The 15,223-nt window shown below is 38.7% G+C and overlaps 4 protein-coding genes across 4 annotated transcripts; 2 read left to right on the top strand and 2 right to left on the bottom strand.

Moving 5' to 3' along the window:
• The first annotated feature begins 2,164 nt into the window (after nt 1–2,164).
• Nucleotides 2,165–3,219, top strand: LOC119992417 (probable phospholipase A2 homolog 1). The gene is made up of 4 exons (XM_038839091.1): nt 2,165–2,301; nt 2,437–2,476; nt 2,588–2,707; nt 2,993–3,219. The coding sequence occupies exons 1-4, from the start codon at nt 2,197–2,199 to the stop codon at nt 3,169–3,171; spliced, it is 444 nt and encodes a 147-aa protein (XP_038695019.1). The 5' UTR covers nt 2,165–2,196; the 3' UTR covers nt 3,172–3,219.
• A 3,614-nt stretch (nt 3,220–6,833) lies between these two features.
• LOC119993653 (uncharacterized mitochondrial protein AtMg00860-like) lies at nt 6,834–7,512 on the bottom strand. The gene is made up of 2 exons (XM_038840855.1): nt 7,376–7,512; nt 6,834–7,275 (listed from the first exon to the last, which is right to left on the bottom strand). The coding sequence occupies exons 1-2, from the start codon at nt 7,457–7,459 to the stop codon at nt 6,853–6,855; spliced, it is 507 nt and encodes a 168-aa protein (XP_038696783.1). The 5' UTR covers nt 7,460–7,512; the 3' UTR covers nt 6,834–6,852.
• Nucleotides 7,513–9,114: 1,602 nt separating this feature from the next.
• LOC119992799 (probable receptor-like protein kinase At1g80640) lies at nt 9,115–10,517 on the top strand. The gene is made up of 4 exons (XM_038839589.1): nt 9,115–9,411; nt 9,505–9,789; nt 9,983–10,085; nt 10,234–10,517. Exons 1-4 carry the CDS (start codon nt 9,205–9,207, stop codon nt 10,515–10,517), a joined length of 879 nt encoding a protein of 292 aa, XP_038695517.1. The 5' UTR covers nt 9,115–9,204.
• Nucleotides 10,518–11,126: 609 nt separating this feature from the next.
• LOC119992798 (probable serine/threonine-protein kinase PBL21) lies at nt 11,127–15,220 on the bottom strand. Its single transcript, XM_038839588.1, has 8 exons — nt 15,216–15,220; nt 14,624–14,737; nt 13,678–13,967; nt 13,285–13,514; nt 12,993–13,161; nt 12,778–12,905; nt 12,551–12,683; nt 11,127–11,733 (listed from the first exon to the last, which is right to left on the bottom strand). The coding sequence occupies exons 1-8, from the start codon at nt 15,218–15,220 to the stop codon at nt 11,387–11,389; spliced, it is 1,416 nt and encodes a 471-aa protein (XP_038695516.1). The 3' UTR covers nt 11,127–11,386.
• Between the last annotated feature and the right edge of the window lie 3 nt (nt 15,221–15,223).

Raw genomic sequence — 15,223 nt, 5'->3', positions numbered from 1 at the left:
CAATATAATTGTTCCACGTAATCAAATTAAGTCAATTATTTTATTTTAGATTAATATACAATGTAAACGTTAAGTGATTTTATATTAATATTATTAATCATCTAATATAATCGTAATTTAAATATCTTAAACGCACCTCACAGCATCGCACCATAGTTTTAAAAGTGATGCGTCAAACAGTACCATAGTTTTATAACTCACAACTCCGTATAGTACTTCACAGCAGTTGATAGCACTCCCGAACAATACCAATTATTGACTCATGAAGGTATGTCCCAACATCTGGTCAAGTTTGGAGCAGGTTTCATGTCCTTAAATGAGGAAGAATCTGACAATTGAGTAGCAGCTGATTTCCCTTCAATACCACCAATATAACAAGCCCTAATATTTATTCCTTGCAAAAAGTAAAGGTAAAATAAAATAAAAAACAAAACCCTGATTTTTTTACTTAGGGTTGTTACGGTAACCGTCACCAAACATGCATTACTGTTATCGTTACCATTACAGATCATATCGGTATTGCAAAAATCGTATCCGTTACCATAAATATCAGTAAATCATCAGTCGGTATACTGTTTAATCGGTATTGGTAACTGATAATCGGTAAATTTACCGAAATATAAAATGAAGCAATACCAGATTACCAGTGCTACGGTAGTTCGGTGCTTTCAATTCCAAATCAAATGTACCTTGAAATAATCAGCCCTACAAAGTACAAACAACCATTCAAATAAGCTAAACAACCACTCCAAATAAGTTAATTTACCTGGAAACAATCATGAATAAACTAATCAAATATCAAAGTATAAAACAAGCAAAATTACCACTCCAATAGTCCAGTGCTTGGCTGCTTGTAAAGTTGTAAAAAAATCAAAATAAATAAGATTACCGATTACATGAACCAAATAGGCAAATCACAAATGCCACCAATGCTTGGTCACTGGCCAAACAGAATAATATTACAGATTAAGATTCAATCCAAAAATCAACAATTCAAAATTACATTGAGAAATTGCACAGCTCAGATGCAAACAAATTGAAAATCTTGCTCAGGCATAGGTCAGACACCAAAGTGACAATCACTGAAGCTATGGATTTGGTGGACGTGTAGCCGAAGCAGATAGCTCGGAAGGTAGAGATTGTGCATTCAAGATACCTATGCAAATAATGTAACAAATATCATTATCAAATAATGTAACAAATATCAAATAATATCACTATAAATATAATTGACAAAAGTATAAGAATTGCTTACTTGTTTCAAATTCTTCAAGATCTCTATATAAAACAATTTGCTCTTCCGTTGGCTTCTTATAGAAATCGAATTCATTAGCTCTAAGCCAATCATTAGTACACACTAATGCCTCTACCATCCTCGAAGTTAATGAAGCTCAACAAGGATCCACAATCCTCCTACCCATGTTAAAAACACTTTCACTAGCCACGGTTGAATTTGGGATGAAGAATATATCTTTGACAACCTTTGAAAGAATAAGATACCATGATTGTATATATGTATCGATAACGGTAAATACCGATGGATAGGAAGCTCACACCTATTACCAGTACCAATTATATCGGTAAATTTACCATACCGCCTTATTGGTAACGGTATATCAGTTCATATGAAAAATCGGTAACCAATGTGTCGGTATCGGTATGGGTATGATAAATCGGTAATTACCGTTACCATAACAACCCTATTTTTACTACTTTTGTATTTATTCAAAGCAATTATAAACACCAGCCACATAGGGGGAAGCAATACGGACTTTTGTGGTCACACGCAAGGCTTTGGTCCAATTTATCCTATCGTCATGCAATAAACTTGTGTGTATGCGGGACTAATGGCTGGAGTTTAAACTCGTGTTGATTGTTCAAAAACAAGTTTGTATGATGTGGATTAAAAAACATAAACAAAACGACGGATGGGGAAGCAAAACGACGGTTAGGAACGAGAAGCCCAAAGTTTCCCTTCTTTGGGCTCATCATCCAAGTTCACTAAGTAGTCCAACTCACACAATGCCGTTATCCACGTGGACAGTTTAACTCCCATTTCATTGGGTAGGCCAAGTCATACGTCATTCCTTTGTTTCAATGGATCAGGAATGAAGCAGAGATTAGAAAGTAGAAGTGAAAGACACAGGAAGAGGAAGAGGAAGAGGAAGAGGACAGGATTTGGAAGCGCGCGTTTCGATGCTGATGGATGCGGGTGTATCTAATCCAACTCGCGTCTCTGCTGCATTCGCCTTCTTCTTCATCTTCTTCGTCGCTGCGCACAATGCCTCCAATGATTCCCAGGTTAAGCTCTATAAAGCCACATCCTTTATTTCTCGGTTGTTTGAGTCTCCGAGAATCGAAAGTAAATTCGTTCTTGCGATCCTAATAAAATCTTTACGGATTTACTTTCATTTTTATGGCATTAATGAATTGCAGGTCAAATGCAGCAGAACTTGTGTCGCGGAGAACTGTAATTGGAAGCTCTATAGTCTATTCTATACCTAAATTAGTCCCAATCAATTTGGTGGATAATTCGTACTTTTTTATAATTTAATTCATAATAACTGAATCGAATAACATTTTTTAGCGATTGGAATTCGGTATGGGAAGTATTGTGGAGTAGGATGGACAGGATGTCCGGGAGAAAAGCCGAGCGATGATGTCGATGCTTGTTGTAAGATTCATGATGAATGCGTGGAGAAGAAAGGTACAATTCTTTCGAAGTATAATGCAATCTTGAAGATTTCATTGCTTATCCATGAATGACTGGTTATTGATCATATAATGAAACAAACGGCAAACATTATATGTTCAGATTAGTCATCCTTTCAAGACTCATGAGGATTTATTGCAGGCAGAACACAACTATGATTCCCTCATTTTCCTTTTCTTCCTCGTGCTATACACGAATTCCTGTCAATGTTATAATCTAGGTCACGGAATTCCTTTGGATCTGTCTCAAGTTCAGTGATTGGTGATTTTTATTTCTCAGGTTTGACTAATATCAAATGCCATGAGAAGTTTAAGAGCTGCATAAAGAAAGTACAAAAATCTGGAAAGGTCGGATTTTCTCGGGATTGTCCTTACGAGACAGCTGTTCCTACTATGGTACAGGGAATGGATATGGCCATTTTATTCAGCCAATTAGGTAACTCTAAGATTGAACTTTAACTTTCGAGTGTTTGGGTAGGTGGTGTACTGCCCATGTCATTGTGCATTCAATTTGTATTCCACAAGAACGTGTTTTAGACTTTTGGTGTTGTTAAAGATACTACCTCAAAGTCTACAAAATAAGGAGATTGAACAAGAAATTGAAACCGATGGCTTGAGTCACGAACTAAGTCGCTCTCTTTAAGACGATTCGCGGCTCTGTCTTTTGTGTGCAAGCAGTAAATCGGCTACGTCGTCCCCAGGATAAAACAAGCCCAGAATACTCTCTCTGTATCAGTGATCTTTGCACACTTAAAACACTGTTCGAATTTTGCTTTTTTTTTTTTTTTTCCTGTCTTTCTTTTTCAACGATATATAAAACCAGAGCTTTCACCTGGATATATATTAAAAAAATAATAATAACATTGGAACCAATAAATCAGGGAAACGTTCACCATAAAGGAGAGAATCAAGGAAAACAATTGACAAAATCAAATTAAGAAAAAAAAAATTATTGTAAAAAGAAACACAAGTTAGGAGAATATATCAAAGACCCCAAGGGAATCAAATTAAGAAAAAAAAAATTATACCAAGGCTCATCTTTGACCTATATATTGTAGGTAGTGGGACTTGAACTTGGGTTGCTTAGGGTAGTCCAAAACCTTTATCATTTTTCTACCCTTCAATCTCTATACGTATAACATATAAAATTTCTTTTAAATATACCAAAAACATCAACAATCCCCCACTTATATTTAAAAGAAAGAAAGCTCATGATTTTGAGAAAAACAGCCAAGAACTATGCATAAGCAAAGGTGCTTAGCAAAGGTGTAGTAGTCACCTTTTGGACATAGGCATCTGTGGATCTCCAGGTTTCTTTGTTTCCTTGTGTTCTTATCTCGAAGATGTCTAAATTCTAAAACACTACTGTAGGAACCATGGCATGTAGAAGACATCCATTTTCTCTTCTGATGTCAGTATGCCATACCAAACTGAAAAAAGAACAAGAAAAAAAACACTATATGGAAATTGAAAGCACAATAAAAAAATAAAATCAGGTTTTAATGGGTAAGAGAAATTTAGAATGTGTAGTTGGCATGTATAGAAGAGAAATTTAATTAGTTTTAGTTGAAGCAAAAAAATATTTTGGTGATAGGGGCTAGATGATGATGATCCAGTAAGTTATGTGAGAGAGAATGAATAAGAAGACACGACTTGAAGGGAATACAGAGGATCGACTTAACGGTGTTCATGCATGAAAAGGTCGAATTTCCATCGCTAATATACTTTTATGAAGAGAAATGGAAAGGGTCAAACATTTCCCTTCAAGGGGGACTTGGAACTTCGACAAATCCTGACATGTTTGGCTTGCATGGTGGCCCTCAAGGGGTCTACTCAAAATATGTTGAAAGTCTTTTGAGCTAGCTCAAGCTGTGCTTACTCAATTTATAACCGGTATCTACATTATGACAATGATACTGATTCCTCCTTCCTTCTTCTCAGTTTTTTTCCTCTCCCCCTCAGATTTTGTTTAAAGTAAGGTAGTTAAAATTGTACAGAATCATCTGTTTACTTAGTGCAATTCATATTATTGTAATTTGATAAGAACCAAGCTCCCTCAACCCAAACCACCAGCACAGATTGTAAATACGAACAATGACAAATTCAGAAAAAACAGTAATGATAGTAGTAATCGAACCAACTATTGAAAGAAATACGGACTTAGAGAGTTAACCCCAAAAACCCACTAGCTCATCAAAGACTAGCGCCATCAGACTCAAACCCCAACCCCGAAAATAGTTCTTCGATGCCCTCCTGATACAAAGGCTGCCCCTTTTTAACCAACCCTAATCCTTACATTGAGAGTTTACCAGACTACCCTTATTTCTCCTAATAAAGACCTGCATGTCCTTATCATTACCCTCCTCTGCAAGCACCACCTTGTCCTCAAGGTGAAAATGGGGGAATTGTTGTGAAATAGTGTCAAAATCCTCCCACGTAATGTCACAAGGAGGGAGGTCTTGCCACCTGATTAAGACTTCCCGCCTGCCATTGAGCAATCTCCTCACCCGCAAGACTTCTGCTGGTTGAACATCCATAACCAAATCAGTGGTAAGCATCGGGGGAAGCGGTTGGCCTTCTGCAGATGCAGCAAGAGCACGTTTCAGCTGAGAAATATGAAAAACTGGGTGGATGGTTGTCGTAGGAGGAACTTGTAGACGATATGCGATGCTGCCCACAGGTACGAGCACCTCAAAAGGGCCATAGAATCGAGGGCTTAACTTCTCATTCACTTTAGTTGCTAAGGACTTCAACCTATAAGGTTGGAGTTTAATATACACCCAGTCACCTGGTTCATAGGAAAGGTCCCGTCTTCTGCCATCAGCCACCAACTTCATGTGAGATTGAGCAGCCGTCAACTGCTGTTTCAGTTCCTCCAGAATGGTATCTCGCTCCCTGAGTTGCTGTTTGATAGCATCTACATGAAATTCATCAGAAAAGCGCAATGAACACGGGGGGATCTCGACCATATAGGGCCTTGAATGGGGTCATATTGGTGAAGCTATGGTAGGAAGTGTTGTACCAATATTCTGCCCAACACAAACACTTCAACCAGAGTCTTGGACAGCTCCCCATAAAGCAGCGTAAATAGGTTTCTAAACATCAGTTCACCACTTCCGTTTGGCCATCCGTTTGTGGATGATACGCCGAACTCATATTCAATTTGGTGCCAGCAAGCTTAAAGATCTCAGTCCAGAAATGGCTAACAAAAACTCGATCTCTATCCGTCACAATAGAACGGGGAATCCCATGTAGCTTGACAATATCCTTAGCAAACAGCCCTGCCACTTCCTTGGCAGTATAAGGATGTCCAATGGCCAAAAAATGACTGTACTTTATGAGGCGATCCACCACTACCAGGATAGTATCCATGCCTTGCACCCGCGGTAAGCCACTAACAAAATCCCTAGAAATGTCTTCCCAAGCCTGTTGAGGGATGGGTAGCGGTTGTAATAAGCCAGTAGGTTTTAGAGTTGAGTATTTGTTCTGAATACAAGTGACACACTCAGCAACAAATTTTTGAACTGTCTTCTTCATTCCCTCCCAGTAAAGCACGTTCGACAAATGTTTGAATGTATGAAGGACTCTCGAATGCCCTCCACTAGGGTCCCATGGAATTCCTTAAGCAAGAGAGGGATTCGAGGAGAGAAGTTAGACACGACTAACTTGTCTTGATAATACAGAACTCCTTGTCGGAGGACAAAGTGGGGATGGCTATCAGCTGCCACCAGAAGGTCCTGTATGATCTTCCTCAATCGGAGATCCTATTGAGCCTCCTCCATAAAAGCAGGTACATCGACACAATTAATGCGAGACAAAGAATTTAGTTGCAAGATAAGGCTGATGAGGGACCCCTCCGCTGGCTAATCTTCCATGTTTTCAAACAAAAAATGGGCTGCAAAGTGCTGCCCCTTACGTGAGAGGGCATCAGCCACCCGGTTATTTTGACCTAGCTTATATTGAATCTCGAAAGTGTAGCCCATGAGTTTTGAAAGCCACTTCTGCTGCTCGGTAGTCAGTACCCTTTGCTCCATGAGATATTTAATATTTTTCTGATATGTTTTTATCACATACTGCCGCCCCAACAATGTCGCCATTTTTGAGTTGCAAAAAGTAAAAACCACTGCCATAAGCTCCCGTTCATACACATACTTCAACTGAGTCTTCTCTGAAAAAGATTTGACTCAAAAAAGCAATTGGTTTTCCTTCTTGCATAAGAACTGCTCCAAATCCTTTTCCAGACGCGTCGGTCTCAACCACAAACAACTTGGAGAAATCAGGAATAGCCAAAACAGGAGCTGTGGTCATTTTCTGTTTCAATTTTTCAACAGCAACAGTTGCTATATCATCCCAATGGAAAGCCTTCTTCTTCAATAAACTGGTAAGAGGTCTTGCAATGATGCCATAGCCTCTGGTGAAACGTCTATAGTACCCGGTCAATCTGAGGAAGCCTCTTAATTCACGGACATCTTTAGGTACTGCCCAACTCGCCATGCCTTCCAGCTTTTTAGGGTCAGCTGCCACTCCTTCGCTAGAAATTATATGTCCCAAATACTCCAATTTCTGCTGAGCAAAGGCACACTTCTTGAAGTTCACCACTAATTGATGGGATTTCAGCGCTTGTAAAACAGAATATCGTCAAAAAACACTAACACAAACTTACGTAAATATGTTCATTGATTGCTTGGATCGTACAAACATTGCTCAATATGCTTATGGCCTCGCAGCTTTGGGCCGCCAACTCCATGCAATGGGTTTGACCGATATACCAAAGAGCAGAATTTTAGCATTGCTGTAATAGCGCTTGATAGACTTGAGAAATTCTCTAGATTGGGTAGTAGCTTTCCAGTTTTCCTGCCTCTCTGGGTTTTAGTTAACTGGTAGTCTTGATTCCTGCCGTTTTTTTAAGCTTCGATTGTCACCTAAACTTCAGCTCTTTTGCAAATATGTGTAAAAATGCATAAAATAAACATAAGACTAATTTACACATGTAACGGTGGTTAGTGCTGTGCTATGACAAGTAGGTCATCCATAATCGTTTTCATTCTTTTAAAACGTTACTATCACAGGCTTTTATATATTACGCTAACAACTTTTTTGATGCACTATTACTACTGCTCTCTCAGTTAATCATGGAAATTATCATGAAACTTAGGTCAATTGAGTTGCATAAAAATTATCTTGGAGGACGTTCAACAACATTTGCCTTCTTTTGTCCAACGTTTGCCTCTGTCTTCAACTTCTTATAGAACCTGCACTCCTTCTTGAAATGGCCCTTCTTACCACAGAAAAAACATGTCTTGTTCTTCTTTTTATTGGCAGAATTATTACTTGAAGATTCTGGATACTTTCTTTTACTTCCAAAAGTATTACCAGCCTTTGCTGATTTCTTTGCATTAGACTCAATATTGTTTACTTTAGAACCAGACTCTGAAGCATATTTATTCTATTCTCACGACTGCGAGTTTCTTCTTCTATTCGAATATGCTTCATGAGTTGGTCTGTAGTAAAATCTTCAGAAAGTGTGCAGCAATTTCTTGCGATAATCATTCCAGGTATTAGGCAATTTTGCAATTACCGCAGCCACTTGAAGTTGTTCAGACACTTCTATTTTTAAATCCTCGAGTCTAGATACTAAGACAAGCAATTCATCTACTTGTTCCATGACAGATTTATCATCAAACATTTTGAACTAAAAAAATATTGACTCATGTTCTCCTCTTCCATCGCCATCCCCTCATACCCCTTCGGTAAGCTCATCTCTATCTATCTATCTATCTATCTATGGCATTAACTAATTCAACTGACATTTTTCAATTGTCACTCACACTCAATTGACTCATATTAACAGATGTATCATACCACAATAATTGCGGCTGCCCCACCAACAGCACCGATACCTTCAACACAACTTGGCTCTCCGACCGCTTCTTCACGGGCAGTCTCACCTCCATAGCGTCTGAGGCTCTTCACTTCCGCTTCCCCCATTAGAAGAACTCCGCTTTTACCCTCTTACCTCCGGTAAGAAGAATTGCTACATCATTAACCTTCCTCACAGATCAGGGATCGAATTACTTCCCAATGAAGCTTTACCAGTTGGCGGTGACCACAAATGGCGCGTTGCAGTATGAGTTAACTGTTGATCCAAAGCTGGATTACTTGGTGTGGTCTCATTTCGTGAAGCTTGTGGAAAGGGAGAGGTTTTAAGGTTAGGTGGCAATTTTGTAATTAAAATTTGGGGTGTGTTTAGGTTGAGGTGTGTAATGTTAAAATTGGGGTGTCCATAAAAATTTCCAAAGACTAGCCTCCTTCAAGAGTGGCCAGCCCAACCCAAATTGCAACCCCGCCAAAACCCTGACTGACGAGACGATTCTTTCCATTTCCTTTCTAGCCTTAAGCGAGCAAACCCAAAATGGCAAAACACCGACTGACTGACTGACGATTCTTTCCATTTCCTTTCCAAAATAGCTGGCCTCGCTGCTTACCCCTAAAATGGCATATGTTTTCAGTTACAATGAGTTGCAATTATTCACGAAGAATTTCAATGATAAACGCTTGATCAGTGGTGGATCGCATGGGACGGTACACAGGGGAAAGGTTCCAAAGAAACTTGCCAAGTTTCTGGGTTTGGACAGCCGTTACGTGACTGTGAAGACAATGAAGGGAGGAGGCGTCGACATCTATTTCGAGAGTTACCTGGTAAGCTTACATTCATCATTTCATTGTGTGTGTGTGTGTGTTTTTCCAGTTTCAGATTTAGAATAAACCCTAGTTTGATTTTTTTTTCCCCAGGCGGAAGCCAAATGGCTTCCTCGCTTAAGACATCCCAATATTGTCCAACTCGTTGGTCATTGCATCCATTGCATGACTGAATGGTTCCTTGTCTACAAGTATGTTGACGGATGGACCTTGGACCATGTAATCCGCCAAAGAAGTCCAGATTTTACTGGTCAGAGGATGTTGAGAGTGATCAAAGGGATTACCGAGGGAATGAATTACCTACACTCTATTGAGGATGGTCTGAATCAGGGCTTGGTACACGGCGATCTCAAATCGACAAACATTATGGTGAACAAGGTTAGTCTTCCGTACGTGATTCTTTGTGAACAAAGCATGGCCTGGTCTCCTTTTCTTTGTAGTAGATAAATTGTTTAATTTAAACTGCATCTAGCTAGTGTTTGAGGAAAGGCCTAGCTCATCCATTGCATTCCCTCTTTTCTGAGACTTTTTCGCAATGCCTACATCACTTTTTCATCGATCGTTGTTTTAGGATTTCGATGCCATCATCATTGACTTTGGCTCGGCAAGGGTTTCCACCGAAAAAGCTAGCCTTGGAACAAAATATTTTGTCAAAGTTGAGGACAACAAGAAAGGTAAAAAGGCCCTTTGTGTAGGAAACACTCAGTAACAAGTAGTTTTCGGTCTGTAGAGATAATGCATCAACATACTGATTCTTTAATGTATAGGGTTGAATGCGCATCCATTACGTGATGCGTATGCCTTTGGCATGACTATACTAAGGAGTAAGGACCATTGCTTGGGGCTATCCTTTGTACGTGGGAGATGAGCTTCATAAGCTGGCAGCAAGTGCTGTAGGTGCAAAACCCCAAAGAAGAAAAAGAAAAAGAACAGGTGTTGTGCCTGCGTTGCATCATGTCATGCATCCTTCCTTGTTAGAAGGGGACGATGGGTGCTCCGAGTCTGCTGCCCGTACACTTACAGAAATTGGGGTGGACTGCACAAAAGATTGGGATTCTCGGGCTTCTATTGCATCCGTACTCACACGCATAGTAGATCTGGTGTAGTACCATATATAGTTTTTCCATAGATAAGTTTCCTGGATTTCCTTAATTGCTGTCTTTTGTGTCCCATCCTTTTTTGCTGGTGATCGATATTGGCCCAGCAGGTCAGGATATATACCCATACTCTTCTTCTACTGCTGAACAGTTTCAAAACATGGAGATTTTTGTGTCTGTTAATATCTCGATCTACTTCTCAAAATGTAAGACAAATTCGATTGTGTTCGATTGAGCTCATGTAAGTAAGCCATGAACTCATGATCACCTAGCTAGTCTCTACTATTGTTTTTACGAAGATACACACTTTTGTAATCGATGCAGGCTTAAAGTGGATTTGAATTCCAAGCTCTTCAATTTTTAAGTTTAGTTTCATCAAGGGCTGCAGAGAACAACTTGTTTTTGAATATTTTACTTCTTGACTTTGACTTGCTTTTGAATATTTTACTTGTTGATTTTGTTGTTAAATTTGTGATTGATTTGACAGTAGTTTACAAGGGTTGGGACCCCCTTGTTCATGAACATTTTTTTTTTAATTTCTTTCTCAACTTTTTTTTGTTCTTCATGACTCCGCATGACATTCTTACAAGTTTCAGTTACTTTCATAAAGCCAAGGGCTGCAGGGACTAACTTGTTCATGAATATTCATTCCAATGTTAATTATGCACACACTTGTATACATATGAACAAAAGGCAAGGATTGCAACCCGAACCCTAGACAAAAAGCAAGCTACAGATAAACACCAATACATAATAATAAACAAAAATACATTAGGAGGAGCTTTAATCTAATCCAAGTAGTAAACACAATAAAATTAATAATTACGACTTGTATAAATGATACATGGGTCCGTCCATGGCCGGAACCCAAGAACTACTCATATCAGCAACTGCAAGGACTGCAAATTCACAACCACCTCCGCCATTGTAGGCCGCTTTTCCAGATTTGAACAATCCACACAACGCATTGCAAGCTTCGAGACCTTTTTTCCATCACGAGCACAAAAACTCGGGTCTCCCTTCAAGCTCTCATCCACAAGCCTGCATTCAACCCGACGAGACTTCAGCTTCTTATACTCCGCTCTCGCCCAATCATCAACAAGAGGCATTGGTATGTCATGCAACAGACAGTTGAGTACATCCTCCCTGTCGCAGACCCTTTTTGATATGAGCATAAGAAGTATAACACCAAACCCAAATACATCTGCCTTCTCAGTCCAGTCGCCTAACAAGGAACAAAGGTTCCAACAGTATTTAGTAGACAGAATTAAATGCCCTGAAATTAGCTAATGAGAAAAACCATATGAAACTGTAACTCCTTCCTTGAACAAGTTCTGTTATGGGACATCAATTAAAAAGCCTGCTTCTCAAAAAATAGGAGCAAATAAAAAACTTTATGAACAATGGGATGGGAGTCACTAGTGATGAAGCCTCCTAATTGTCTAGGAGAGAACTGTAGCAGTCACTTTCATTTGCTGGACTAAAAAAAAAAAAGAACGCTCTCAGGAGAACAAGCCATAAAATTTCATTTTCCTTGCCCAACTAATACTTTCACTTGATTCTTTGTGATAAACATCTTGTTGGGGCTCAAATAACCTCGTGGAGACACTTCCACAATGCACAAACAACGTCAAACTAAGTATGGTTGTTTTCAGGACTAAGAAACTACTTCATATCAGGAGAATGAATGAAAATCAAAGATGGACTAAAATTACTGTAGGAGGCCATACAACTTATGGAGATGGGTGAGACAAAAAGATCAGTTTCTTTCTTTCTTTCTTTCTTTCGTTTCTCTTTAGTTCGTTCTTTAATAGTAAAGATGGGTGACAACAATTGGTCAACCAGGATACACCTAAATGCACCATGGCTGAAGTCCACATGACCAAAAGATTTTATGCACTTCCAACAATTAACAATGTAGTAAAACAAGAACAATAACTACGATTTAATTGTAAGATAAAGAAATACCAAGTAAAAACAACTATGTAAACAATTCAACCAGAGAAAAAGTACTGCAATTAGCAGCGAATAAGAAGTCATACCAGCACAAAGTGAATCAATATATCCATAACAACCAAGTAAGCACTTTTCAGTGTAACCATGGGTAGCAGAAAGCTTATCAGGCAAAGTTCCACCATGCAGCATACCAAAGTCAAACAGTACTGGATTAGAATCCTGAAGGACAAAGAAACAGGACAATAATCACCTTTCGCCAATGACGAACGTGAAAAAAAGCAAAAAGGATGTAAAGATCTCAATTAAAACCAACCTGGTCAAGCATTATATGAGCTGCATCAATGTTGCGAACTAAGTATGGCGGCTTATGGGAATGCAGAAACTCAAGCAGAGACGCAAATTTAAGTGCCACATTCATTCGCTGATGCCAAGTAAAAGTATCTGAAAGTAAAACAGTACATAAGAAGAAAAATGAAATGAATATAATGTAGGAAATGTAGCGTTGGCACTCGAAGTAAGTAACATTACCTCTCTTGATGCAGTTGTGTAAGGTATCCAGGGGTTTAAGATCATAGACAACAGCAACCATATCACCATCACGACGATATCCAATCGACCAATCATGACAATATCCAATTGACTTGACCAAGTGCAGTTTGTTTTGTATTTCAGGTTGCTTCAAAAATAACAGCTCTTGCTAGAACAACCATGTCACAAGAATGAAATCAACTAAGATTTTTTTTATTCAAAAAATATACAAACAAACAAGAAGAACCAGGATATAAAATATTGGGAGATACGAATACGCTGGGGAACGTACTTTTTGTCTTCTTGCACCTTCGACAATGCAGGTGTTATAAACGCTATTATCAGCAGTCCAGATTTTCACAGACACCTCTATGCCTTGTGGAGTTTTTCCGCGGTACACTTTGCCAAATTGGGTAAAGTCGAGAAAGTTCTTCTCACTGAAGTTATCAGTCAACAGGTTCAATTGCTCCCTAGTAAGTTTTTCTGGACATCCTCCGAGGCATCCATCGCACAATACCATCTCTGAGCAGGCAAACATGTTATGGACTTTATCGAGAAGTAAGAAATTAGATATCATCAAAGGTTAAAAATAAGCAACTTCTAATTCAGGGTGAAATCTTAGCAGTGTTTACTGTGAAATTTGAAAAATGGGAATAGTAAAGACAGTCTAAGTAGCCTTACATACCCTGTCCTGCTTTCGCTACATGACATTTTTTTGAGTCGATTTTCAGAGTTCTGAGAGCAGTTGAAGCAATTGATATACATCCTAGTTGGCATAGTTCTTCAAGAATCTGCTTATGACACTCGAGCAGCTCACATTCATACTCCAACAGTTCCGCTCCAGGCGACAGATTGGCAACAGGTCCTCGCAACAGCATCAACCTCTTGTTTTGGTTGTCCAACCTCCTTTTTTTCTTGGAATTCTTTTTGGAATCGGGGCCTGTGTATGAGCATCTTTCCATGGAGAATAAATAGCTGCAATACCAGTGTTAAAGCTTATCAAAAAATTGTAACAATAATAAATAAAATGAAAACCAGAAGAAATTGGTGAACCGATGCATGGGTTGCTGCTTCACGCGAACATAATAATAATAGACGTCAAAAGATTTTATCCCAAAATAGTTTAAGGTTTTTTTATCAGAACTATATTCGAAACACAGTGAACCAAATCACAAATGCAACCCTACTACTAATGCACAATCATCTGATGCAGGCAAAGAGGGAGTGATTGGAAATAAGGAGCTTTAACTAACTCTAAACAGTAACAAAACTGTATCTAATAAATCTCAAAACCACAAAAGGAAGAAGTTGAAACCCGAACACGGTCAAGTCGGAACCTTGTGCGCCTTTATCGAAATTGGATCAAGTGAAAGAATAGCCAACAACTCGGGGGAAACGGAATGGGTTTCACATGTTATTCAAATAATCCAACCAAGCTCAGAATTTTCCCCATCGAAACCATCTACCAGGACCGCAAAAGATTTGAATTTAGATTTTTCTCACAATGGTTAGAAAAACAAAACATGAAAAACTACCAAGGTAAAGAAAACGAGGATCTTCAATTAGGAAAACAATAAACAACTACAAAAATAAAATATTCCATGCAACCTGGAATTTTTTTTTCCCAGTACCTGAAGGATTTTTGGGTGTTAAGGCCAGAAAGTAGAAGAAGCTGTTGGGGGGGCCGTGATGTCCTCCTGATAAAGACCTTCGCTGCCCTCCTATGTAAACCGTTCGATCTCAAACTTAAATACCAAAATTCAGAACCGTATTTACTTCGTCAACTTTTAAAGTTTAAACCCATAGTTTATAATATTTTTTTTTCTGAAATTTAACCGGTTAATTTGAAGGGTCAGGAATTAAACTGTTTATTTTTTAAAAATATTTATTTAATTTATAAATAATTATAATAATATTAATATATAATATAAATAACTATACGAATAATAATAATGATATTAGGATTATAAATGCATGTAAAAGGAAGAAAATGCATATTTGCATTAGGGATGATGGGCCTGGCCCAGTTGCAGCTATTGTGTGTGGCCTCCTATTTTGCCATAGTGACACAAATAATATATTCCAGGCCCTGGCTTGTATGATTGGACTGGGCTAAATTAAATATGTAAACGAGTCCAGCCCATTAACGGCCCAAATGTTCTCCATCTCCTTGTCAGAGAAAGAAGGAAAGAGAATCAAATGTTAATCAACAATGGCTGACACCGCATTGC

This window comes from Tripterygium wilfordii, chromosome 23 (genome assembly GCF_013401445.1).
Source record: "Tripterygium wilfordii isolate XIE 37 chromosome 23, ASM1340144v1, whole genome shotgun sequence".
In the NCBI taxonomy this organism is placed as follows: domain Eukaryota; kingdom Viridiplantae; phylum Streptophyta; class Magnoliopsida; order Celastrales; family Celastraceae; genus Tripterygium; species Tripterygium wilfordii.
The sequence above is the reverse complement of the archived record's forward strand: the minus strand, read 5'-3'. Positions and strand labels throughout refer to the sequence as shown.

Excerpts from the sequence above, each read along its gene's own strand:
- LOC119992417 (XM_038839091.1), top strand. The coding sequence starts at position 2,197 with ATGCTGATGGATGCGGGTGTATCTAATCCAACTCGCGTCTCTGCTGCA. Across the intron at positions 2,477-2,587 it reads TGTCGCGGAGAACTGTAATT|CGATTGGAATTCGGTATGGG; the intron begins GGAAGCTCTATA and ends AACATTTTTTAG. Across the intron at positions 2,708-2,992 it reads TGAATGCGTGGAGAAGAAAG|GTTTGACTAATATCAAATGC; the intron begins GTACAATTCTTT and ends TTTATTTCTCAG.
- LOC119993653 (XM_038840855.1), bottom strand. The coding sequence starts at position 7,459 with ATGGAGTTGGCGGCCCAAAGCTGCGAGGCCATAAGCATATTGAGCAAT. Across the intron at positions 7,276-7,375 it reads CAATCAATGAACATATTTAC|AAATTGGAGTATTTGGGACA; the intron begins GTAAGTTTGTGT and ends TTTGCTCAGCAG.
- LOC119992799 (XM_038839589.1), top strand. The coding sequence starts at position 9,205 with ATGGCATATGTTTTCAGTTACAATGAGTTGCAATTATTCACGAAGAAT. Across the intron at positions 9,790-9,982 it reads CAAACATTATGGTGAACAAG|GATTTCGATGCCATCATCAT; the intron begins GTTAGTCTTCCG and ends TCGTTGTTTTAG. Across the intron at positions 10,086-10,233 it reads AGTTGAGGACAACAAGAAAG|GAGTAAGGACCATTGCTTGG; the intron begins GTAAAAAGGCCC and ends GACTATACTAAG.
- LOC119992798 (XM_038839588.1), bottom strand. Across the intron at positions 13,968-14,623 it reads AACACCCAAAAATCCTTCAG|CTATTTATTCTCCATGGAAA; the intron begins GTACTGGGAAAA and ends CTGGTATTGCAG. Across the intron at positions 11,734-12,550 it reads TATTGATTCACTTTGTGCTG|GCGACTGGACTGAGAAGGCA; the intron begins GTATGACTTCTT and ends GTTCCTTGTTAG.